The sequence below is a fragment of the Gymnodraco acuticeps genome, unplaced genomic scaffold (genome assembly GCF_902827175.1).
Source record: "Gymnodraco acuticeps unplaced genomic scaffold, fGymAcu1.1, whole genome shotgun sequence".
Taxonomy (NCBI): Eukaryota; Metazoa; Chordata; class Actinopteri; order Perciformes; family Bathydraconidae; genus Gymnodraco; species Gymnodraco acuticeps.
The window spans coordinates 1720713-1746794 of record NW_022990700.1 but is presented as its reverse complement, the minus strand read 5'-3'; the positions used below and the strand labels follow the sequence as shown (position 1 = coordinate 1746794).

Sequence of the window (26082 nt, the reverse complement as noted above, 5' to 3'; positions counted from 1 at the left end):
TCTCACAGCGTTTATCAACCTTTTTCTTACTCAATATCAAGCCACACTTATTGTTTTTACTTCGGCTGTGACTTTGTGTGTGCTCAGGGTGAGTTTGGCTGTGTTTCGCTGTGTATCGCTAAACAAGGAAATCACACCTCCACGGAGCTCAGCGCGATTCACAACGTCCCGACTGGTCCCGACCAATCGGAGCACACTGGGCTCACAGGGAGAGGGGGGGGCAAGAGCTGCAACGAGCCGTTTAGTGGAGAGAGTGAATACTGCTGAATACACATACTTTACAGAGATGCTGTATGCGAAACCAATGTGAGTTTGGAAAATTGCACAGTATAAATCTATTCTAGTAGACCTCAACAATGGAATTATGATCAGTGGAAATGGCCATGACATGGGACCTTTAACAGAGTGGTCAGGCCTTTACAGTAAAAGGGGAGATTTATAGTGCAAAAAGGCTGCATATTACTCTGATTGTTAATGTAATTTTGCTTAATCTGAATTTCTGCTGTAATTTCTTTCCAGCAAGTTCCTTTTCAGATGAATCCGCCCCACCCTCCCTGTAGTGTTTTGTAGGTTTAGATGTGAATGTGGCTTTGGGATCCGGCTGTGAAGCAGCTGTTTAGAACATTTTTACCAACAGTGGTGTGGCAGAGGGACATTTATTTTTCTCTCCTCCACATTTCCACCCGTCTGATTCTCAGTAACTGACAGGGATCAAATCAAAGATCGGCACGTGGTTATGCGTCATGTCAACAAGGGCAACGTGTGTGTGTGTGTGTGTGTGTGTGTGTGTGTGTGTGTGTGTGTGTGTGTGTGTGTGTGTGTGTGTGTGTGTGTGTGTGTGTGTGTGTGTGTGTGTGTGTGTGTGTGGGTGTGTGTGGTGTGTGTGTGTGTGTGTGTGTGTGTGTGTGTGTGTGTGTGTGTGTGTGTGTGTGTGTGTGTGTGTGTGTGTGTGTGTGTGTGTGTGTGTGTGTGTGTGTGTGTGTGTGTGTGTGTGTGTGTGTGTGTGTGTGTGTGTGTGTGTGTGTGTGTGTGTGTGTGTGTGTGTGTGTGTGTGTGTGTGTGTGTGTGTGTGTGTGTGTGTGTGTGTGTGTGTGTGTGTGTGTGTGTGTGTGTGTGTGTGTGTGTGTGTGTGTGTGTGTGTGTGTGTGTGTGTGTGGAGAGCTCTCGTGTCTCTGTGGTTGTCAGGCTGTTTTAATCAGGTAACGGTCTCCTCCTCCTTCTCACGCAACGGAGCTGCTGCTTCCTGCGGAGGCTCGGAGGACTTCGCACGGCACTCTGCCTGCCCTGATGTAGCCCACAGTTTGCCGCTCCACACTGTGCAGGTCTACTTTTATTAGTCCGACTAGCTGAGACTCGTAACCTTACCGGTTGTCTCCCACATCCTAAATTCACCGAGTTTACATTTTATGCATGACATCTTTACGATCTGACTAAGCTTTACGGTCTGACTCACAACAACATCTCACACTATGTGGAGTGCTCCACCTTAAGTAATGCGCCGCTTTGTCTATATTTTGGGAAACATCATAAGATAATTAGATTTGATGTGGCATGCTTAATTAACATTGATTTGCTCTTAAGGGAAATACCTGCATTGAATAGAGAGAGATATGCAGAAACATAATTCCTCTGATAGATAATAACACAGCGCATTTAGTTGGCTTGTGTTTTGTTTTCAGTGTGGCATTTCCCCCTCTAGCTGTGATTGACCCAGCCCGAGGAGGGGAGTTCAACTTGTGGGTCAGAGCCATATTTCCTGCTCCAGACTTTAGCCTGTTCCCCATCTTGTAGCTCAGGGTTTGTTCGTCAAAATAAGAAATGTTTTATATCATATGATATACAATAAAGATCTTTATAATGCACACTTTAGGTTACTGCATTTGCTTTAGTAATGGAGGAACGTTTTTTGCAGGAGTAAAAAAAAACGTCTCTCTGAATAGAGCTGTTCTCCAGTTTATACAAAGCGGTGTTGTGTAGCTTCAGCATGTAGTGTTCTCTTTATGTGCATGTTTGAGTTTTATATGGTTCAGGTTTTCACATAAATAAAAGGACATTCATTCGGGTTTTCACTGGAGTCATTCATGGAGATGGATTCATAACTTTAGCTCAGTTTTTCTATTTATTAATAAGACATTACTAGTTCTTTGTATTGAATATTTAGCAGCACTGAAACAATCGGTCGATTAATGGAAAGATACAATTCTAATAGGCAACTATTTAAATTGAATCCTTTCAATATTTTGGGATTTAGACTGTTGCAGACTGGATTTAGGGCCAAATAGTAGCGATTGGAAAATGAAATTATTTTGGAGGCTAAACACCAACAAACATGAAATGAAGAAACCATTAAATTATTTTAATGAAATATATTTTGTGGTATATTTCGCAACAATCTGGAGTTATTGGCAATGTTTGGAACGACAAGTTGGAAACAGTCCTACGCAGCCACCACTGCAATATATTTCTACAAATAGCATAATACTTATGCCAACAATTGCACTGGCCAGATTGATATAGTCATGGTTGTGCTACAGAAAAAGTTGGACCGTAGCTTCAACCAGTGAAGCTCACAGCTGTCAGCTGTGGTTTGGTGCCTGGTTTTATGCATGAGTGGTCTGTATTCCATTTATATATAGCTAGCTATATGTATTTATATAATGCCTAGTAGTCTCAGCTCTCAATCTTGGCTCGGTGTTTTGAGAGTAATCTTTGGTCAGAGTTGCTATTCAGTGCACAGTGTTGATCCGACACACCCCTCACCTCTATCTCTGTCCTTTGTCTTTGCGTCCTGCAACCAAGTGCAGAGACATGGACTGTCTGTTTGCTTTGTGTATAGTGTGTAGATATGTGCACATGTGGGTGTGTCATCATGACTGCTTTGGCAGGCAGGCGGACAACATCGGGCTGCCGTGAGGCGCTCTCTTTGCTGACCTACTTCCCCTCCCGCCTGCCCACAGCTGGCGCCGAGTTATCGCCCCAGATCAAATGCCAACCATTCCAGTCGCTTTCACGTTATTACAGTATTCTCCTGTAAGCGCAGATTCCTCTGTTTAGTTTTTGAACTGAATAGGCTTACAGAACGTCCCCATATTGAGGTTAAGAGGATGTAGCTAAGTCTGTGAGTTGTTTGTGTGCCCTTCTTCCTCTTCTTACTGTTGTGTGCAGTTGCCGAGTCAGCAAAGCCAAACTTTAGGAGTGGGTTCCTCCCACATTCAGTGGTATCCAGCTATAGGTATTATGGTTATGCACACAGTGGCCGCAGCAAGACTCCAATTCATTTAAAGACCAGAAAGCCACCTCCTACCTACACACAGCCACTGAAGGCTCCTATTATGGAAATTAATATGGAAACATAGATCCTTGGGGGGTATTTACGTCTGCTCTGCCAGGTTCAGTCTTCACCTCTGATGTAGCCAAACAGTTGTTGCTGCACTTGGCAACACATTGTAGCTGTTATTGAGGAGGGTTTGTCAATACAGCATGGAGGAGAAGACAATGGCTCTTAGCAGGCAGGGACACTGAGGGGTCATTCAATGTGTCGCATGTAAGCATGCCTATGTAATGACTTGTTTCAAGAATGGCTATAAGAACACTTAAAGTCAAAGTAAAACGGCTCCACAGGGGACTATAGCTTCAATGATTTCATTTTCTGAGGCAGCATGGATTATGTTTAGTGAATGCGTTGCACTAATGTCAAGCCCCAATAAAGTCTATTTTTATTGGAGGGCACTTGAGACAGATATTTTAGAGGGGTCCAGCCCAGTCGTTGACTAAACAAACCCAATCCACCCCCTCAGAGAGCTGCCTTGTTGTGCTGCATGCAAGAATGATTCAGAGCCTGCAGAGCAGTTCCCTTTTCTATTTTGGTGTCCCTTACCTCGGGCAAGGAGCACTTCCTTCTGCTTGGCACGCTCACGGAGTAATGATAAATATGTGATGTTTGCGGTGCAAACAATATACTGTTGTGCAAACTTTGCAAAGTAGTTTATCCTTATCAGTTGCAGAGATAATCTTAACAGTATAAAACAAAACCTTTGTTCATTTTTTTCTAAGATGACTCATTAAACGTTTCTGGGCCTGAAGTAGTTTGAGCTGGATGAATTAAAGCAATGTGTGGAAAACAGTACAATGCACAACATTATCTACCTCGCCTCAAAACAACCACATTTTGTGCAAATAGAAAAAGATGCTGAGAGATTTAGAGAAGGGGTCTACCCGGCTACTCGTGACACTTACGGCTAAAAGGGGATTATGAATAGTTAAGCAGGGCACTGGGCCACGGGCATTATCGTAAGTGCGTGAAGTGGCTTGCCTCATTAAAACCCAGACTGATTCATCACACTGCTCCCGACGCTAGCAGTTATCTTTCTTAGCACTGCTCTAGTTGAAGTGGAGGCCCATCTCTGGGTGTCTCTGCCTCTGTGCTGTGGTTCTGCTCTGACCGATAGTTAACTCTGAGGGAATGTGAGAACTTCCTGTCGTCTGCAAACTCTCTCCAACAGATGGTTTCAGAAAGAGGAAATGTGGTCTCCTCACACTGCTGTGCTGCAGCATTGATTGGTTTACACTTGACAGAAACAGATTTGTAACTTGTTCTATGGCTTAGTTGAATGTTAACTGATTCCAAATTGAGTTTAGAGAAAACGCTGAAAAGCAGCGACGTCACGTCAGGATTACTCTGGTGTTGTGTAGCTGCTGCAGTCATTGGATTTGAACCAGTAGCCTACAGCTGCGCTGCTGGCACTGGTGGGCCAGTAATGGACACACTGGTTGCCTCGCCCCAAATACACACATACCCTGTGACTTTATCATCATCACGCTGGACACATTCACCTCCCCCCCCCCCCCCACTTGTGGGTTTACAACAGTCTCTTTTGGAGCTTTAAAAGGGCTTTTGTTTGTGTGTGTTCATAAGTGCATGTGCTCTCAATGCTGTGCATTCAGGAAACCCCACATAGATGTGTGTGAGACCATGTGCTGATGACATCATTGGAGAGACACAGCTTTTGTATGAGTTGTGTATATATCGTATGACCCTGCATGTATTGCAACTCGAGGGCAGTAGATCAAGCTGTTAACACAACATTGACATTATTATTAGGGATGCACGATGTTGGTTTTTTGAAACCGATACCGATACCTGCTTCTCAAGACCAATACCGATAACCGATAATAATATGATATATATATATTAGGGCCGGGACTTTAACGCGTTAATTAAGATTAATTAATTACACAAAAATTAACGCGTTAAAAAAATTAACGCATTTCAATCGCACTTATTTTTGCACCGCGGAACGTTTCTCACTGGATGAGTTTCAGGCGTACCGATTATACTGGAGCACCAACTAACGTTCATGACTTCAGACAACAACAAACCACAGTGAACAACAGTGGGAAATGTTGTTTTAAAAAACGGACGGATGGAAGCGTCGATAAGAGCACGGTTGTGTGCAAATTAGCAAAACGGAATTCGCATATCACCGTAGCACATCAAGCCTCAAGTATCACCTCAATGCAAAACATATAGCAGCTAGCGTGGAAGCTAGCGTGGACGTTAGCCTCTTTTATCGCGTTCACACCAAAAAGAGCCGGTACTAAAATGAGTTCATGAGAACCTTTTTACCCCCACGAAAGTCCCTGCTAGAGAGCAGAGAGCTGCTAGAGAGCAGGGACTTTCGTACGGCTCTCTTGTGAGAAAAGAGCTATATTTCTGATTGGCTGGGCGGATTGCAAACCACGCCCCGTAAAACTCCCAAAAAGTGTTGTGAAGCCGCCATTTTATTATCCTCGCATTAGCATTATTAGCATTAGCCCAGCGCAGAAACGCAGAGAGACTAACTTATGAAAACACAAAATAAAACATGGGAGCGGTGGAGATGAGGAGGTGTCGGCGTTCTGGCGATTTACTCAGAAGGCTTCAGTAGAAGCTGCTGGGACTCCCAGCAGCTTCTACTGAAGCCAGTCCCCAACTCCGGGGACTTCCGGCCGGGGACTTCAGGTGGCAGTATACGCCGTGAAGTGATTTGCGGCCTGCCAGTAAACCCAAAGCAGAAGAAGAAGAAGTGACGTCAGCGGCTTCATTTGCCTAATCCCCAGGTTCAAAGAGTTCTCATGAACCTTTGTGGGAAAAGTACTGCGGTGTGAATGCGCCTAATGGTATACTAAAATCCATGTGAAAAAAAATTGCTTCTCACTGTTCTCAGGTCAAATATGTATATGCGATTAATTTCGATTAATTAATTACAAAGCCTCTAATTAATTAGATTAATTTTTTTAATCGAGTCCCGGCCCTAATATATATATATATTAAATGTACCTGTAGTTTTTGCACGCCTGGTGGTAAAAAAAAGACTAGTAGTGAGCAAATGACATGAGCATTACGAACAAAACAAAGCCAAGAACAGTTTTGACTCTCGTCAAGCGCCATCATTTCTATGATGAAGTTAGAGATCGTTTTAGCCCTGGGGTCGTCTCTGGCAAAGTTCTTGCCTTTTTTAAAAAGCCTCGTCGATAGGTAAAAGCCCCGGTGCCTTTGCAGCTGGCTTTGGATTCGCCGCTAGTTTAGCAGCGCAGGCGTCTTCGTACGCTTTTAACACACCATCGTAGCGATGGCGATGTTTCAGGTGACTAATCAGGTTGGAAGTATTATAGCTCGTTGCCTTTTTCCCTCCTTGTGGAACTTCTGCATTGCATTTGTTAATACAAATAGCAAGCGAACTATCTAACTTTGAAATAGTCCCATACCACCGACGACATGTTTGTTTACTGTCCTGGCTTCACGGCCGCACACCATTTACGTCACAGCCAGGCATGAGTTAGGGAGCGCTGGATTTGTGAAGAACTCCCCTCTTCCTAAACCACTAATACCACAGTACTGGCAAAACGGGAGGAGCCGAGTGAAAAACAAGCGCCCCTCATCCCAATCCACCCACACCGCAGTATTTTTATTTATTTTTTTACCCAAAAAGTATATTGTATATTATCGGGGCTATTAATACTGGTATCGGGTTTATCGGGATGACGTCATAATTCCTAATATCGGACCGATAATTATCGTGCACCACTAATTATTATCACCCTATACAGTTGTTATGGCAAACTTGTTCCAAACCGTCGCCTACTTACATGTTCCACATACAAGACATTTATTGGGAGTCATGTTTCTGGCCTGCGTATGTTCTGCACGTGCCCCTAACCCTCCTATAGTGAGGACATTTTCCCACCAGGTCATTAACAGTAACGGTGTTATCAATTACACCGGAAGAGAAGACATTTGTCAATGACAATCAATAGGATACAAATATAAAGATTTTGAAGTGCAGTTTTGAAACCTGAGTCATATATTGCCCTCATTTGTGATGTGTTTATTGCACAGGTTTACACATTGACAGTTAAAAAAAACGTTACATTGTAGGACCATTGCTGTAATATTGATATGATGAGGCAACTTAAAAAAGTAGGTTAACCTTGAATGTATTGGATTGGGATATGTGATTGTTAATCTTATGTTCCCTAGTTCCACTTTTACGAATGAATGATTAACGTGGCTTCTGTCTATAATCGCGTAGGTTGGGCCATTGTTTCTTCTAGTGAGAATGATTAATCCAATTTCCAAGTCTTAAAAACAGTTCTGTGATTATCATTGTAGCTAGCTATAAATATTTCTAATGTTCCTTCACCTCAGGTTGTAGTACCAAAGGATACATTGAGCAAACACCATGCATTGTTCAGTGCTTCTGTGGGATACATCTTGGCTCATAATACATCTTCTTCAAAACATTTGGTTAGGAGTCTTTGCATAACGTGATATAAATCACATGTATTATTATTATTTATAAAGCTCAATATCATGAGGTACACAGTTGTCAGGGGGCTTTACAGTGTGGACCGCAAACGACACCCGCTGTCCTCAGACCCTCGCAGTGGACAAGGACGACTCCCAAAGAAACCCCACAGTTAAAGGGGAATAAGTGGAAGAAACCTCGGGAGAGCAACAGAGGAGGGATCCATCTCCCAGGACAGGCAGAAGTGCAATACATGTTGTGACAACAAAACAAAACAGAGATAATCCTAACCACAAAAATGAGAATGTGACTGACCGTAAATATGAATGAAAGATCCAGGAGAATGATAAAATAATAATAACGTGGGCGCCAGGCAGGGGCATTGCTTTAAAAAGCAGGCAGTCGGACATATTTAAAATGCTGGTTTGGTGGATTTGTATGGATTAGCAGCTGTGTGTTCTCAATTCAATCTGCCCCCTGTGTCACCTCTCACAGCTGGAGCAGAGTGGAGCTGTTAGGTGAGCCCCCCACCTACTAATGTTACCCCCCCCCCCCCCTTTACAAATCCAGCGAAACTACAGGGATTTGGAATTTTACATTTCCGTATGAAACAATGCAGAGTGCGATACACTATTAAGGCTCAGTAGTCAGCACACTATTGAATCCAAGTGGTAACGGACAGACTTATTGACCACCATGTGTTTCCAGGAGTGCTCAGAAAGCTCTCAGCCCTCTCGTGGTTAGACAGCCTCTGAGGTCTCACTGATAGTTTTTTTGAATCTGGCTGCTTAATGCTTCAGCACTTGATGCCTTGAAAGCTTACTCTGGTTGTCCCATCCTGCTTCACCCACTGACTGCTGGGGCCTGGCCTGCTTTCATGCTAACACCCGCATGTTGTATAACTCCAGAGTGAACTTCTGCATACAGAGAGCAGCCCTTACAGAACCAGACAATACGTTTGTTGTCTTTGCACTCAGCCTTTTGGACGCATGGACAGACAGACACAGTAGTTGCAACACTCTATACCCTCTCAGTGTGGACATTGTTGTTGTTGCTTTGACCACTGAGTTAGAAAGGGGGCGTGGACCTCTGGCATGGATGCTGCAAATCCTGACGTCCTCTAGTGGTGGTTTGGGGAAAGTGCATCTAACCGCTGTTGACTGGGCCTGGAAGCGTTTGTGGTTCAGTCAAAGGAAGAAGGGCTATTTCATGACAACCGCTGAATTTAGGATGTGACCACACAGTCTGATCATTTAAGCTTTAGGCCCAAACGGACACAATGGGACTAAATGTTTTTCTTCACTCCATGTTGAGAAGGAAGGCAGAGTTGAGGGAAAACAGGCACAAGGAACACAGAGTGTGATGGGATTGTATAGTGTTAGCGTGTAGTTTATTTATTCAACTTTAAACTACAGCCAAACCCTCCAAGCTGAGTAGGTATAGGCTCTCTGTGCAGCTATTTTGTGATACTTAAAATCATTCAAACAACTTTTAGCAACACTTTTTCAAAGACAGTAAAAGTCATTGTTTTGTTTTCCGAGTAAAACCTTTTCTCAGTAAAATGTACTAATTAAAAACAGTTTTTGTGGAGCAGTCCTTCACATTCCTTTAACATTTTCTCCTCATAAAACCTCTCCTTAAAGTTTAAACGTTTCATTATGAACCTCCTTTACTAGCGAGCAGTTTCATTCTGTCTTGTGTTTGCCAGAGCATTGCTGCATATCTTGGCATGACCACCACCTGCAGATCAGTATAACAGTGTGAAACTATTGGCAGGAAGAACCTACACGTGAGGGCGAATGAGAACATGAGCACAAGATAGGGACTCACTCAATAAGAAAAGAACTCTGCAGTACTTCTAGAGGCCAAAAGCTCCTAGGGAACCTTTGAGAGAGAATGAATATCCCTTACATGTGTCTGCTCTGTCTCCTCCCTCTTTCTCCAGTTCTACCTCCAGACAGGAAATTGTCCCTGCACAGTCCTCGACAAAAAGTGGGACTCATAAGATCTGCCTGGTGTGCTCTGACGAGGCCTCAGGCTGCCACTACGGTGTCCTCACCTGTGGCAGCTGCAAGGTGTTCTTCAAGAGAGCAGTGGAAGGTAAAGGTGAATTTTCCAAAACGTCCCCTCTTTGGGACTGACAAAGGTATTGTGATTCTGACAAACACATCATCATATCCTCACTGATTTATTCATCGCCGCTGATAAATGATCATCACAAAGTGAAGGACTGTGATAACGCTCATCAGTTTCCCCCCTGGAGTGTTTGCCACAGCAGTGAAGGTAAATAACAGATTCATCTTCCTCCCCTGCGCTCCTCAGGGCAGCATAATTACCTGTGTGCTGGGAGGAACGACTGCATCATCGACAAGATCAGGAGGAAGAACTGCCCCGCCTGCCGCTTCCGCAAGTGTCTGATGGCTGGCATGAACCTGGAAGGTACACACCGATAAACATTGCTGTTGTCATCTTGAATATACTCATTTATATAAATGGTTATCAGGCAATAAACCGTATTTACTTTTGTCTTAATTTACATTATTTAATTTCATATTCTGTTCTTGTACATATCCCATATTCTATTGACATGTATATAGACTTGTTGCACTACTTTTATTTTATGATATATGTTGCATTGTTGGAGGAGCTCGGGTCAGAAGAACTTCATTGCCATTTCTCCACTGTAGCTTTGTGCATATGACAATTCAACCTTTGAGCCACACAGATACCGCCACGCTGTGTACCGCCTGTCTTCACCTTTTTTCTTTACTCAACTTCTCTTCATTGCATATTCGTCCCCGCTTCTCCCCTGCAGCGCGAAAAACCAAGAAGCTGAACCGCTTAAAGGGCGCCCAGCCGAGCAACGCTCCCGAGCTCAATCCCTCTCCTCCAATCGAGACTCGTTCCCTCTTACCCGTGAAGTCCATGCCTCAACTTGTCCCCACCATGCTGTCCCTGCTGAAGGCCATCGAGCCGGACACCATCTTCGCCGGCTACGACAGCACCCTGCCCGACACCTCCACCCGCCTCATGACCACCCTCAACAGGCTGGGGGGCCGGCAGGTCATCTCTGCCGTCAAGTGGGCCAAGGCTCTGCCAGGTGAGTGGTGCCAGTACGAGTGTAGACTAGACTGTAGAGATGTACAGTATATTTAGATTAAATCATTCATATTGATGATTTGCAAAGGCTGTGACACGTTGAGGTTAATCTACAGTTGCAATAAGTTTCAAAAGAAAACAGATTTGCCACGTTGCACTTAGTCCTCTCTCCCTGTAATGGCATAGATACTAGGGGTCGACCGATAATCGGTTTGGCCGATATTCCGCATTTGACCGATTATCGGTATCAGCCTTTTTTTATCAAATTGCCGATAAAACTTTGGCTCTGATTCGGCCGTTTCTCTGGCTGCAGTCACCACTCTGTGTACACGAGCAATGTCCCGCCCACAGCGCTATCTGATAGGCTATTACTGAAGATTTTCCGGGCGGGAGCCAGAGAGGCGGGACCTTCTCAGATTACAGGCAGGTGCGAAAGAACGCAGACACAGACTGAAGCAAGCAGCAGCGCTGAGCGGCAGAGCCATACATGTGTTAAACCGAAGTTCAATAAACATCCCTATCCCCTATGCTGAAGTTGCAAAAACACCACGATCTTATGATCCAATTCTATCAGTTTCCCAGTTACACAGGGACGCGGGAAGTTTTTCAGGTTGATATGTGAAGCTCATTAGCTAGCCAACATGTATCTAGCAAATGTTTAGCAAAATATTAGAAGTGAGGCTACTAGACTAACGTTAGGTCTACTGTGATAGCCTCACTTTGAATAGTTTGCAAAACATTAGCTAGCACTAGTGTTTTGCAGTTGCTAGCAGCTTATTGGGATTTGATGCTAGATAGTAAGATATAATAAATGAAGCATTATTGTTAGTTAAGCATGTCAGCCTGCAGCCCCACTTCTTGTCTCTCTCTCTGACTCATTGCAGATGGCTGCACTAAAGAAAAGGGCACAGAGAGGAAACCAGTTGTAAGATGTTTAAAAGTTAATTAAACATAATATATGCTTAAATGCATTTCAAAGAAGTTGTGTTGAGTTGTGTTGGAGTTTGTGTTATTCTACATTTTGACACCAAGATTTTCTGATTTTACTGCAAATGTATATCGGTTCCAAATATCGATTATCGGTCTCCTTGATTACTAATAATCGGTATCGGCCTTGAAAAAGCCATATCGGTCGATCCCTAATAGATACACATGTAAACTCTTGTCTTTAAGTTTTGCACTTGATATCTAAAAAATGTATAAAAAGTATAGACTGCACAGAGACAAGTTGATGGTGTGTGCTGTCCCCATTCTTTGCTATATCAGGCCCATCCTTTCTTTACATTGCACAACACGTTGGAAGCATGTTGGCTTAAAACTGGAGATGTTGAAATGGATGGGTGGAGTTCAAAACAGGTGTCATCTCATCTGCCTCCATTGAGTAAACAAACACTTGCTCTTCATCTGGATCTGCTTCATCTGGAACTAATTTGACACGTAGGCACATTTGGTAAACAGATTGGAGTCAGATTAAGGCTCTAATACATCATGTTTTGTTTAAATGGGTTAATTGTATTCTAGATCTTGCTTTTGCACAAGATATGTGACCATTTGTACAAAGTATCACCTGCTGGCATTTGTTGATCACATCCAAATCTTTTACTCTGCCACTTTCACCACCACACCCTCTCAAACAAAAAGACTGTTTTCTTGATGTCCCTTCAGGCTTCAGGAACCTGCACCTGGACGACCAGATGACTCTTCTTCAGTGCTCCTGGCTCTTCCTCATGTCCTTCGGCCTGGGCTGGAGATCCTACCAGCAGTGCAACGGCAACATGCTGTGCTTCGCCCCAGACCTCGTCATCAACGAGTACGTATCAATAAACCTTATTTTGATACAAAAATAGTACCACAGTAATGCCTTTTAAATCCTCCAGATCAAATATGGCAGTATTTTACGATTATTAAGAGTTTCATTTAGGAAATGCATATCCCTGGCCCGGTGAATGGATTTTTTCTTTTTGCCCCTCATTTCAATCTCACTGATATTTTCCAGCCTAGAATTTAGATTTTTTCCCTCATTCAGCAAACGCATACATGTGTTTAAGTATATCAGTGCAGCTCTGTGCCATCCCTCCTCAGAATCAAAGCGTGCCTGTCAGCTGTCGTCAGTAATCAGTCCCTCTTATAGAGCTGATGACTCGTCTGTAAACAGCGCTCTGAGTGCAGTGAGCATCCGGCGCAGCCACCACGCTCAGGGCTGTAATAGGCCTTTTGATTTGTTCCCTTTTTTTTGTACAAAATCACAAGCAGAAAGATAATACGATCATAATTAATATCTGAACATGAAGTGTTTTCTATTCGTCCGCCAGCCTTAAACTAAATTCATCCTGTTTTGATTGTTTTATTTGCATTTCATTATCGCAGCCTATGAAACAATCTCTCTCACATCGGTGAAAGTCTTTTGCAAATTTCCTTTCCAAGTAGTTGGATGAATAATCTGCGATGAATGAATCTGCCCCTGTGTTTTGTCATGAATTGAATGAACTTAAAACAAACTTCCGTTTGTCCCCACTTTCACCCACAATATCACTTCATCACTGAGAAGACGCTTGCTCATCTGAAATGTGCATTCTCAACCTTCTGGAAGAATGATTTCAAATAGGATGCACAAATAGTTTGGAGCCAGACCTTGAGCGTTTAATCTGCAGAGAGCTGCTTCATCTCCCAGATTGAGACCACACAGCCGTTATACATCAACTGTGACTCGAGGAGCTGTTTAACCGTTTCTCTCTGAATTCCACCAGGGACCGGATGAAGCTGCCTTACATGGCCGACCAGTGCGAGCAGATGCTGAAGATCTCCAGCGAGTTCGTCCGCCTGCAGGTTTCCCACGACGAGTATTTGTGCATGAAGGTGCTGCTGCTGCTCAGCACAGGTACGACTTTTCACCTTCGTGCAGCTTTTCCACCATCTTTAAGGCTTTTATTGTCATGTGTACATAGCTACAGTGTAGCTATGTACATGAAAACCTTAGGTCACAGGCTCCTCCAACAGTGCAACACAATAACACAGATAAAATAGTGCAAGTAAATACAAATAGAATAGAAATACAGAATAAACTGTGTTAATTCAATCATTATAAAACGTATTACTCCAATCTAATACTGTCTCCATAGCTGGAAGACGTTGATGTATGCACAGGACAAACATCAGTCTCTAACAACTCACTGACTGACGTGCAGTTATCATAAAGAACAACTGAATCTTCTCAGGGCTCGCTCTGATATACTAAAACAGGTCTAATTTCACCACGAATACACCACTGCTCCTCGTGTCATCTCTAAGGTCATCTAGAGCAGGGAAATTAAAGATGTAAACAAAAACTAAATAATTAAAGAGATTAAAAACCAATTGAATACGATAACTAGCCCCGCTGAAAGTGAACACAGCCGTCCCGAGGGTGCTTTTGCTCTGGCAGCTGTAAGCGCTCTGTGCTGCTGAATATCACTGGGAGGAATGCAGCGTGAAAATGACCCGATGTATTTTAATGAGCTGCCCTTTGCCGCCCTTCACTGCCCCGACGTGATCACTTAAAGTTTGAAGAATGTCCCACTTCCTCTGCAATTTACAGAACATTATTCTTATCTGTGTCCCAGATGTTGACCTTTTAGTTTCCCCCCCTCTCTCCCGCAGTGCCAAAGGACGGCTTGAAGAGCCAGGCGGTGTTCGACGATATTCGGATGTCGTACATTAAGGAGCTGGGGAAAGCCATCGTGAAGCGCGAGGAGAACTCCAGCCAGAACTGGCAGCGGTTCTACCAGCTCACCAAGCTGCTGGACTCCATGCACGAGGTACACATCCTCTGACATCAGGACGCCATGTTATCATGTTTTTAATCATTGAACAGTGATTCACCGTCTGTGATCGATTCGTTTCTGTTAGTTTGAATCATTTACATGGTTTGAAGTGACCTTGACTTGCAGTATCTGTAAGTCAAGGATCTCTGTGCATTGTGCTTTCTTGGAAAGCAGTCCTTTATTTATACACAAAGTTGTAATGTTATTTATAAAAGGCTTTAGATCAGAGGTTCCCAACCGGGGGTACAGGGACCCCTAGGGGTGCTGGAGGGGGTTGCAGGGGGTACGTAGAAAGATTAGGGATTGCAATATATTTCTACACTTAAAAACATTTTAAAATAAGTGTTCATAAGCCTTCTGTCCTGCCCCCAGAACTATCAAAGAAAGACGAGCTCAAGTGTCTCATTACAAGCTCAAGTCTTAATCAAAGATGTTGAGCTGCTAGAAGTCTTAATGTTATTATTCTTCACTGACAATAAGTGTAAATGTAGAGGTTGAAATGCATTTGTATTAAGGGTGATTTATACAAGTGATTGGAACCACTGCTCTAGATCAGGGGTTCCCAAAGTGACCCGAGGGGGGGTCGAGAGATGATTAAAAAAAATAAAATAAAATATTAAGAATTTTTTTTGTTTTAATTATTATTATTATTAGGGATGCACGATAATTATCGGCCCGATAATTATCGGTCCGATATTAGGAATTATGACGTCATCCCGATAAACCCGATAACAGTATTAATAGCCCCGATAATATACAATATATTTTTTGGGTCAAAAAAAAGAAAAAAATACTGCGGTGTGGGTGGATTGAGATGAGGGGCGCTTGTTTTTCACTCGGCTCCTCCCGTTTTGCCAGTACTGTGGTTTAGGAAGAGGGGAGTTCTTCACAAATCCAGCGCTCCCTAACTCATGCCTGGCTGTGACGTAAATGGTGTGCAGCCGTGAAGCCAGGACAGTAAACAAACATCTCGTCGGTGGTATGATCGTTGGAGCTATGTGCAACTCAAGGCATATGCTCGAACGGGAGCTGCCTGGACGCTGCAATCATGTTGCGCACTATCCGTGCTGAGTGTGCTGACTTTTCGTACAATGTCCCCACTGTCTGGCTTCCTGCATAAAGTCAAGTGCTCGGCGCAGTTGTGGCGAAATGTCGCTCCTCTGTTTTCATTTAAACAGCTGTTATCCGTTAGCGCAGCTAGCTAGCACCAGATGCTAACAACAACAATGCACGTAAGGTCTCTCTCTCGCTCGCTCGGGCCACACATACACACACCCTCCCGGTCCTCCCAATAGCCAGTCGGTGCCTGCCGGTGAGCGTGGAAGTGTGGTCTGCCACAAGCGGGCGGCAGGAGCGGGCTGTCAGCATCAGCTTGTAGATGGTATTTTAAACTCGATGCGCTCTGAAACTACGGGGCGGCCGAGGAAAAAAAATACACATGCGTTAAAATAATTAGTGGCGTAAAAAAATTGTTGTTATCGGTCTTGAGAAGCAGGAAGTTATCGGTATCGGTTTCAAAAAAACAATATCGTGCATCCCTAATTATTATCCAGTGTTTCCCACATCATTTGATTCTATTTGTAGGGGCACCGCACCGCCCCCCCATGCAAATGAGCCATAGTCTCATTAAATATGTGCATATTTTAATACATTTCAGGAACACAATTCTGAACATTGGATAAAGTCAGGTTCGAAATTCTTGTTTCATTTTGTAGTCATATTAGAATCTAAAGTTTTTACAGAAGGGATTTTGGATATCTCAGTTTATTAAATCAGAAAATACTGTCAACAGCTCTAAAATATCAATTGTTTCATGTTATATAATTCAGGCTATGAAGGATATATGAACAAACCCTTCTGTAAAAACCTTCAGAATATTGATAGGAATGTAACTGGAAGGTTTGGTGTCTCTACGTGCTACTGAAGTGGACATTTTCTCACGAAAACAATTTAAAGATTGCTGTGAGGCGCTAGCTAAACCCTCCTGTTCTTTGGATGACAGCTTGCGCCTCGACGCACTCCGTGAAGGTATTTCATGTTCAGGATCACTTGTTTTTTGTCTAACCTTGCTTCGTGCAAGTGACAATTGTTGTCGTCTTCTTTGTGAACGTTTTTTTCACTGTTCTTTTGCCATTTTGAGATTTAAATTTCCAGCGGAAAGCTAACCAGGAAGTGTTTTAGCACACCACGTGACCCATCTGAACGAATCACGTTGTCAGAAATTGACACCAGCCAATGAGATTTCGTTTCTTGGTTTAAGACCCCTTTGTGCTTTCACGATTAGTTGCTGATACAAAGGAAATGACCATATTTGGATCCGATGAGATTGTGCAGGAGAGACACAGCTTTCCAGCGATACCTCTGTTGACATGGTGCACACAGCGGTCGCGGTACTTTATGTTACGTTAGAATGCTAACTTTTGGTGAATTTAGGAGAAATCTACAGACGCAAATAGACAAACTATAGTAAAATAAACACCTAAATGTGTATTTTGTACGTTTTCCTTCCAAAAGCCTGAAAGAAAACATGTTATGGAATCAAAATAGCACAAAATATCAAAATTGACCAGTGCATGAACAACGATGTTTTTGCCTGCCGTGTCTCGCCTTAATGAGTGAGACACACCGGAGTTGAGGATCTGTGGGGTTTCTATGTCGATGTATGGGAAACACTGTTCTTTGTATTACTATTATTAATAACGACGTGTGCATAGACCTTCTTCAGGGGGGGACTGGCCATCTGTAGAATGACCCCCCCCCCGTCCCCCAACAATTTACGTGGCGGGGGGTCGCCAGTCTCTGGCACAGTTATTTTGGGGGTTGCGGGCTGAAAGGTTTGGGAACCCCTGCTCTAGATGATGGTTGTATTTGGTATGCACCATCTATCGAGGAAGAGATCAGATATATTGAATGCCAATATCAAGATCCCTTTTTTTCTCAATGCCAAACGCTGAATGTGTCTTTGTGTGAATCCTCCAACCCTTTCCCCTCCTCTGTGTGTGTGTCTGCAGATGGTGGGTGGGCTGCTGAGCTTCTGCTTCTACACCTTTGTGAATAAATCCCTGAGCGTGGAGTTCCCGGAGATGCTCGCCGAGATCATCAGCAACCAGCTACCAAAATTCAAGGCCGGGAGCGTCAAACCTCTCCTCTTCCATCAGAGATGATGGAAGAGGAGATGCCCCGTGACGGACACAATGCCTTAAACCCCCCCCCCCCCTTCCACATCACCTCCTCACCGATCCCAACCCCCCACCCCGAAGAGCGACGATGTACGGACCGAGGATCCAAGGCGAGGAGTGAATGATGTCTGTGGGAGGGAGTATGCAACTTTGTGTAGAGAGAGTAGAAACCAGAGGTGTGTTTAGAGAAAAACAAGTAGGAATGTGAGGAGATTATCACAAAGAGATAAAGGGTTACATCCATGTCGTCTCAGGTTTCATACCGTCAAACAGAACCATAGCGACGATAGATCAAATATCTATGTACAGGTTCTGATAGTATTTTCTACATTTTCAAATTGTAACAGTTTATACAATTTTCCAGATCGTTGTGACCTGGGAAGGGGCAAAGCTTAATTTACAACATGCTCTTACGTAGGCTTTTAGACTGTGAGCTCCTCTTTAAGTTGTTAGAGGAGTCAATGTTTATCAGTCATGGGGAGAAACTCTGAAAAGCATTGCTTTTATTGATACCTTGGACATAAGAAACAATCTGTTGGATTGTTGTTAGACGATTCCTCCCACAGGCCGACCTCCTCCAGGTTTACACACGTCTTTACAAAAGGGAAATAATATGTGCCTTTTTGCTTCATATATCATCCTAGCCATGTCCTCTTCCTGCTCAGCCCAACATGGTAACCCTTCATCGTATGCTGATTGTACTTTTTATGTTACATACCGTTTCCTTTTTTATTAAACGGCTGTGTTTATCTTAAGAAGTGGCTGCTTGGCCCATCCTCCATGTGTAGAAATGATCCTTATCTTTAAGAAATAATATTCTAAGCCTGCTTCCTTCTGCCGCACACTCAACTCCTTAACTGTGTTTTGAGCACTTTGCACCCAGCTTAAGGCTTTAAAAGACTGTGAAGAAAGACTGTTCTGCTGAATCAGTCTTTACTATATAACTTTAGATGGAAGTTATACAACTTTTTCTATAGGAAATAGCCGGCTTTCATATTTATGTTAGCCCCCCCTCGTGCCCCAGAAGTCTAATTATGGAATGTGTTAGATACTTGCGTCTATCAATCAGAGAAGAGAGGGCGTGTTTTATTGTGTTTGCAAGATTATGTCATTTTTTATTAATCGGCAAACTAATTTCTGTGGTTCTAATGTTGCTTAAACTGGTTGGGAAATAGCCGTCGTTCATTTTTAAACGTCTTTTTATAGTTTATTTTAAACTGACCAACCTGCAGTCATATTTCTGCCACTGATGATCCTTCTGCGACAGTATATCCACGCTTGCAATGAGCATCTGACTTTGGATATTTCATTATTAAAAGCCTTAGCATTGTTGCTTTGCTATTTTGTGAAAGGAATAGTTTGACATTAGTTGAAAAGCATTCATTTGATTTATTGTAGAGGAGATTAATGCCGTAAATATGTTGCTGGAGTCAGACACCAGTTAGCTTAGCATAAAGACTGGAAGTGAATAAACCGCTGGCCTGGCTCGGTCTAAGGAAGATGGTCGGACACTTAACCATCCATCCATCTTCTCCCGCTTATCCGTGGTCGGGTCACGGGGGTAGCAGTTCCAGCAGAGAGTCCCAAACTTTATTTTCCCTGGTGACATCAACCAGCTCTGACTGGGGGATCCCAAGGCGCTCCCAGGCCAGCGAAGAGATATAATCCCTCCACCTGGTCCCAGTTGTTATGCTAAGCTAAATAGCTCCTGGCTGTAACGTCATATTAAACGGTCAGTTGTACCTGCGATAAAGTTAAAAAGAACAAATGCTGAACTATTCCTTTAAACTGGCTTGTGTACCAGGCCGCTTTATGGATCAGGCGTTGGCAGATTCATCACCCTGTGAACCTCCTTGACCTTTGACCCCTCCTGTTTAAGCCTTCTGCTCTTCTAACGCCCAGTAGGCACCTTGTGTTAATGTCTGTGCGTCTACATGTTTACCTGTCTGTCTGTTAGCCAGTGGAGCCCCCATGTTTGAAAGCACTAAGCCTCAGTCACCTCATAGAGTCGTGTCCCAGTGAAAGTGTAGCGTCACTGACCGGGAGGCTGGCAGGATCGATCCTTTGTATTCTCTGGGAACTTTTTCAGTGCCAAACTCCTGTTTTGTCTGTCTTTAAGTGATGCTGGAAGTTGGTCAGTGTTTGCATCGAAAGCAGGAAACGAGTCCCAGTATTGAAGCTTATACTTAAGTTTGAAATGTATGAGCTTCTGCGATTGAGGTCGTCATTAATGAGCGATTACTTTTTGTTTGTTACACAAGGCACTCAGATGTGTTTTGCAATCACACAGAATACCGTAGGTCTGTCATTATCTCTTTCTTTGTGTGTTGTGGGAGTTTTAACCCATTTTAATCAGATCAGTTTGTCATGTTGTGTGTTTTTAAAGCACAGAAATAATCCAGGTTTTGACATGAATGTTGACCCTAAAGGGGATTTATTTGAATTATAAACAAAATGCTCTTGATGGATTAAAGATGATGCCCTGCCAGTTTAAAATAATTGGATAAATAGGTAAGTTGAGTGACTACAGAGTGCTCATTTAAGAATGGAAAATGTCAAATAGTTGTTGCTGTTGCTAGAGTTTTTGCTGTTGCTGGATTATCCCAACAACAAACAAGAAAGCAGTCATTATAAATGTTGAACCGCTTCCCATGCTCAGGTTGTTGAAATGATTCACACAGTGCGTGGTTGTTTTATTTCCTGACTTTACGAACCAAAAAGAGTCTGTCTGCATCCCAAAATGTTTCTGCTTCTGTGATTTAGGGTGTGTTTTTGTTGTTGTCAGGATTACAAACGTTTTAAGAAGGTGCTGCCACTGTCTCTTTCATACTTCGCCTCAGAAAAATATACTAGTTATTTTTCTTTCAGATGTTTATTCAAAACCATGTTCATTAACTGCATAGTGATTACTCATGGGTTACTTTCACATTCAGTGAATCCAAAACTCTGCTGCTGCTCATTTTAACAGGATTATATATACTGATGTATATCGCACACTTGCCTCATAGCTCAAAAATGTATTCTTATTTACTTTTTAGTACATTGTTGAGGAGGACAACTGAATATGCAATAGAAATGACAGCTCATCTGTCATGGTCACATTACAAAATATGGTCACTTCCTCTTTTTTTCCAGTATAAGCTATTTGCATACAGGAGATTCACATTTAACAATATCTCTGCAGGTCAGACTTTCAGGAAATAATACACTTTGTCAATAATAAGTCTACACGGACTGAACACAAAGCCTATTTTTTGTTTGACTACAAGGTGACCAAAGCAAACACAGACAAATTCAACACGTGTCGGTTTAAACTATGTAGCTACTAGAAAACAAATGTACAGTTCGTTGTTTGTTTTTTTTAAACACACATCTTTTTACTCTTACGTGACAGCTTTGGTCAAATTGTGTAATACTGTGAATAGGATAGGATTCAGTCTTTTCACACAAACTGTTTGTGAAAGTAATCAACCAGCGTGAATCTAAAAAAAGAAATTTGCACTACCCAAATATTGTTTGAAAATCTATTTTGTATAAAGCATATGCAGACATTTCTGAAATATCAAGGGCCGAACATGTTTCACTGGTATGTGCTTTCTCTAAAAATAAACTTTGTTCTGCTTAAAAATTTGAATATGTACATATAATCCATTGTAAAGAAAACGTGGTGTATTTGTCTCCAAATAATAGTTTTTCTATACCAACCCCTCTGTATTATTTCTCCTGTAGTGTGTCTCCTGTTGATCTTGTCCTCCATTGATTAAAGGTCAAACTGTACGTCTGTGTCTGTGTGTACATGCCTATACATCCACTTTTCATACTTTTGTTGCTACAGTACGCACTTGTTCATCAAATAAATACACTTTTGACAACTGGTTCATAATCATTTGAATTGGCAAAGCTAAATGTATACGGTCGCTGGGTCACACGATATTTAAGCTATTCAAGATTTCAAATAAACTGCTAATTTTTTCATTTATTAAAATATTCCTATAAAAATAAAATCCAATAAACCCTTACTTTTCCATTTAGCAGTGGCGAGCCGTCAGGGCCCTCTAGGCCCTCTGTGAGGGCCTAAGATATTCTAAAAAATAATATTTGAAAACATTAAAAAAAAAAATTTAAAAAAAATTATTATTTTTTTGTTGTTACATTTTTCATTAATTTTACCAAAATAACTTGATTTAATTTTATTTAAAATAATATTTCCAAAGAAATAAATCCTTCGAATCTGCCTGTTCAGTTTCTGTTGGATTGTGAATGGTTAAATGCCGTCTCTGCGAGTTATGTGAAGACGGGAGGGCTTGTTGGTCCCTCTGTACATTCACACAGGGCCCGCTTTAGTAACTCAATGAGAGAGTAATGTCAAATGACAGTACAATTGACCAATCATATCTTCCCTCTAAATGGGCGGGCTTTATTTTCGTGGACTTTATGACAGGTTCCGCCCGCTGTGAGGTCTATGCATGGATGTATAATAAGTATGTAGGATGTATAATGGTCTATGCAAGTGGTGCAGTGACGCGTCCTAAAACCCGGAAGTAAGCTGCGCTCGGATTCCCTCGACAGAAAGCAATGGGATTTCTCCATAGGATTTTGGAAAATAGCTCGAAATAAGGTCTGTGGAAAACGAACCTGTTAGATAAATGCACGTTGTGTTCAGCCGGATAATATCCACATGTCTATCCTACTTTTATTATTTTTGAATCATAAATCTAAACGATAGATTTATGATTAGCATAAGTTCGTTCATGATGGCTCACTTCAGTGATAGTGATGACATCGTTGCTAAATTATTAACCGAGTAGTTACAATGATAAACTGGAGTGGCAAAAGATCAGCTGAATGACCCGCAAGTGCTTCATCCAAAAGGACAGGAGGATGGACTTTGTGTTTAAGTGATTTGATCATCAAAGGTAGGCCTAAGTCATTTTCAATGCGGGCCGCCGTGCCGACTTAATTCATTTGTAATTGGTTGGCTGTGGGTGCTCTGTCATGATAGGTGTTTATATAAATGATGTTGTTTTGTGTGGTAGAGGGTCGTTGTCATTGATGCGTTTTGCACCCCGGACCACTGTTTTGATATTCCGCTGAAGTCTACGTTGAGACGTAATATCTCTTCTTTTTTTTTCGAGGGAAGGGGGGTCAGAGGGCCTAGGTATAAAAGTCACGGCTCGCCACTGCCATTTAGCAATGCTGCATTGCCTTTGAGTCGTTAGGTCACATGATATGTAGGCCAACAGCTGACTTTTAAGAGGTGTTCTACTTGTCCACTAGTAATACAATGCTGCATTTGAAGTCACCAGGTCGCACGACGTGGTGACTTCAAGTCTTTGGGACTATAATGCAAAAGATAATGTAGGCCATTGTTTAAAGTTGGATGCATTTGTATGTAATAATGCTCAGGAAAGATTTCCCTTTGGGACAATAATATACATGTTATCCAATTAAGTATCTATTAAAGAAAGTAACATAACTAAACTTTCAGTGTCAGTGATGATCACACTAAATCATCACGGTTGTATGGGGACCGGGCACGCGCACCCCGCTGCCTCTACGCTCGCTCACGTGCATGTAAACACCTGACCGCTGCAGGGGAGCGAGCCCGCTGATTCTTCTCAGAAACACAAACTTCTGCAGATCCTTCCTGTTGATTCCTCAGCTGTGTTAGCTATGAGCGGGATGGCGGAGGGGGACATGTTTGTATCGGAGGAGGAGCAGGCAGTGGACTGCAGGCGGCTGACCCGGCTGTACTGCATGAATGGCGGACATCACCTGCAGATCCTCCCCGAGGGGAATGTGCAGGGCCAGAGGGAGGACGGGGACGCGCACAGTAAGACTGCAGCGCACTGTACATGCAGGGCAGGGCTGCACCGTGATGCATGTACTTCCTTTAAGTGCATATAATAAAGTCCTTTAAGGAGAAAATGTGAAATAAATGTCACACTTCAAAGGGCTACCTACCGCCTCGTAATGGTTTGAAGAAGGAACATCCCAGTAGCTTGTATGGAAGCACATTTCCGCCAATATAAAAAATAACATACAAGTCATTATAATGAAAAACCTTCCCACATATATGGATGAGGCTTTAGACTTTATTCAGGTTTTGCAACTTGTGCTTTTTTAATCTTCATTGTTTCTATGTGCCTATATGTGACCTCAAAATCAGTAAAACCGTGCCATTAAAACCTTTTTCTGGCACCAATCCTTCCCCTCCCCTTACTCATTATATTTAACTCCTACTTTTTAAACATAATTATATGTATTTTTTACAGTACCATTGTGTGATATTACATTTCTACCCATCTCTATTATATTTTTGATATACCTTATGTATTACATTTATGCTATACCTTATAGAAATGTTAACATCTTATAGCAATATCTTCTCTATTTTGTATCTCGTGATAATGTATTGTTTATATTGCAATATGTATCCAAATCTGTGGGCCCATATTTTGCTCTTTATTGTTTTTAAATGTAATTTTGATGAAGTGTCCATGCGTGTTGGTGCCATTTTGTGATCCTTGTTTTTTGAGGCATGTTCATGGAGTTCAGCTGTTGCCATATTATATATATACATTATTTTTTTTACTTGTTCTCCTTTCAGTTGTTTTGAAGCTCAAAGCTGTGGACAGAGGTGTGGTGGTCATCCAAGGAACAGAAGCCGGGAGATATTTGGCCATGAGCGACGAGGGCAGATTGTACAGCTCAGTGAGTATCTGCAATAAACCAGATGATGTCATGATAACATATTAAGGTAAATTATGCATACTTAGATGTTTCTTCCAAGCTATCTGTTGTAAATTATAAATGAATCTGTGCATTTTTAAACGTTCCATCTCAAGCCCAACTATTTAGATCCCACGAGTGCTGTCAGCTGTTTTTGTGTTTATCTCTCAGCCCACAGTGACTGATGAGTGTTATTTCCTGGAGAAGTTGGAGGAGAACCACTACAACACATACATGCCTCAGAAATATCAGGACAGGAAATGGTATGTTGGGCTGAAAAAGAACGGCAAACCTAAACTGGGTTCAAGAACTCACATCGGCCAGAAGGCCATCTTCTTTCTGCCCCGACAGCTGTGTGACTGAGCGAAGACACTCAACACACACTGCAACTCAGCCTGAACCAATGTGAAGCTGCACCACAGGAGGCTTTAGTTCATCAACATCCACCATTTTAGTTCACTAACAGCGCCAGACCTGAAGGAGTGGTGTGGGAATGGTTGATGAAAACAACTAAGAAGTCAAGCTCAAAAGGAGACGAAGCTGCAACGTATTTTAATGTTAATGTTATGCAATACTAACCAGCTAAAGCTAAAAGACTGCATGTTGTCATGTTTTTTCCACTTAAAAAAGTTCATTTTTAGTTGGCAGCAGGGCAAAGAGCAAACAGTATAACAGTAATAATCAACCAGTATGAAATCACTGATTAAAGCTGAATGTGTGGTTCTCAAAGTGAGCAGCATTTGAAAATATTAAATGGGATGGGAAAAACACTAAGCAATAATATTCCATATGTATTGTAATACTCGTAAATGATGTCCCGCCACACACTATATTTTATATAATATAGTATATCATATAGAATTAATTAAATATATGTTTTATTATTATAAATGTCACATTTTCTCATTAACTACTGCACTTACTTTAAAGGAAAAGTATTGTAACCCGTTGATTGGGAATGTTGTTAGATTTTTGGAAGTCATGAATGTGTTTTTTTAAACTATCTGCTTACTGTCTGGGAACATATTCTCAAGCTTCAGATATCTATATCTATTTATCAGTGTCTTATTATGCACATGTACATCATGTCTTGTGATTGAACTGTCTTATAAATAAACTACTAACAATGTGCTTTGCTTCCTCACTAATTTACATGTTTCTGCATCAACCCTTTGGGATTAGAATCATCTATCAATTGAAAAGGTGTCACAAAGAAATATGAAACACTTATTTTGTATCTCCAGCAGTAACACTTTGCTGCTCCAATGTGTAGATCCCACGCTGCACCGTTACAGATGTAAAGCTGTCCTTGTGGCACACATTTTAATTTTCACCAATGACCTGAATAAAAGTAGGTAACAGTGTTAGCAGTGATTTTATTAATCAAATAAGTATGCAAACATAACCAATAATCTACCATAGCCAATAACAAATAAATGTAACATACTTTATTTGTGTTGTTCATTTATAACTTATTTTACCTAG

At 42.1% G+C, this 26082-nt stretch overlaps 2 protein-coding genes across 2 annotated transcripts in view; both read left to right on the top strand.

Annotated features, from left to right (window-relative positions):
• The window catches only part of nr3c1 (nuclear receptor subfamily 3, group C, member 1 (glucocorticoid receptor)), a 28216-nt gene extending 6479 nt beyond the window's left edge, over positions 1-21737 (top strand). Inside the window, 7 exon segments of the mRNA XM_034231056.1 lie at positions 9733-9887; positions 10110-10226; positions 10603-10887; positions 12552-12696; positions 13634-13764; positions 14523-14680; positions 17698-21737. Coding sequence (XP_034086947.1) covers positions 9733-9887; positions 10110-10226; positions 10603-10887; positions 12552-12696; positions 13634-13764; positions 14523-14680; positions 17698-17850 — 1144 coding nt within the window. The 3' untranslated portion in view covers positions 17851-21737.
• A 1593-nt stretch (positions 21738-23330) lies between these two features.
• fgf1a (fibroblast growth factor 1a) lies at positions 23331-25728 on the top strand. Its single transcript, XM_034231151.1, has 3 exons — positions 23331-23698; positions 24476-24579; positions 24769-25728. Exons 1-3 carry the CDS (start codon positions 23539-23541, stop codon positions 24958-24960), a joined length of 456 nt encoding a protein of 151 aa, XP_034087042.1. The 5' UTR covers positions 23331-23538; the 3' UTR covers positions 24961-25728.
• Positions 25729-26082: the final 354 nt, after the last annotated feature.

What these genes read in the sequence shown, in the direction of transcription:
- fgf1a (XM_034231151.1), top strand. Translation starts at nt 23,539, where the DNA reads ATGAGCGGGATGGCGGAGGGGGACATGTTTGTATCGGAGGAGGAGCAG. An exon ending in GGAGGACGGGGACGCGCACA is followed by an intron (nt 23,699 to 24,475) that starts GTAAGACTGCAG and finishes TTCTCCTTTCAG; the next exon opens with TTGTTTTGAAGCTCAAAGCT. An exon ending in AGGGCAGATTGTACAGCTCA is followed by an intron (nt 24,580 to 24,768) that starts GTGAGTATCTGC and finishes TTTATCTCTCAG; the next exon opens with CCCACAGTGACTGATGAGTG.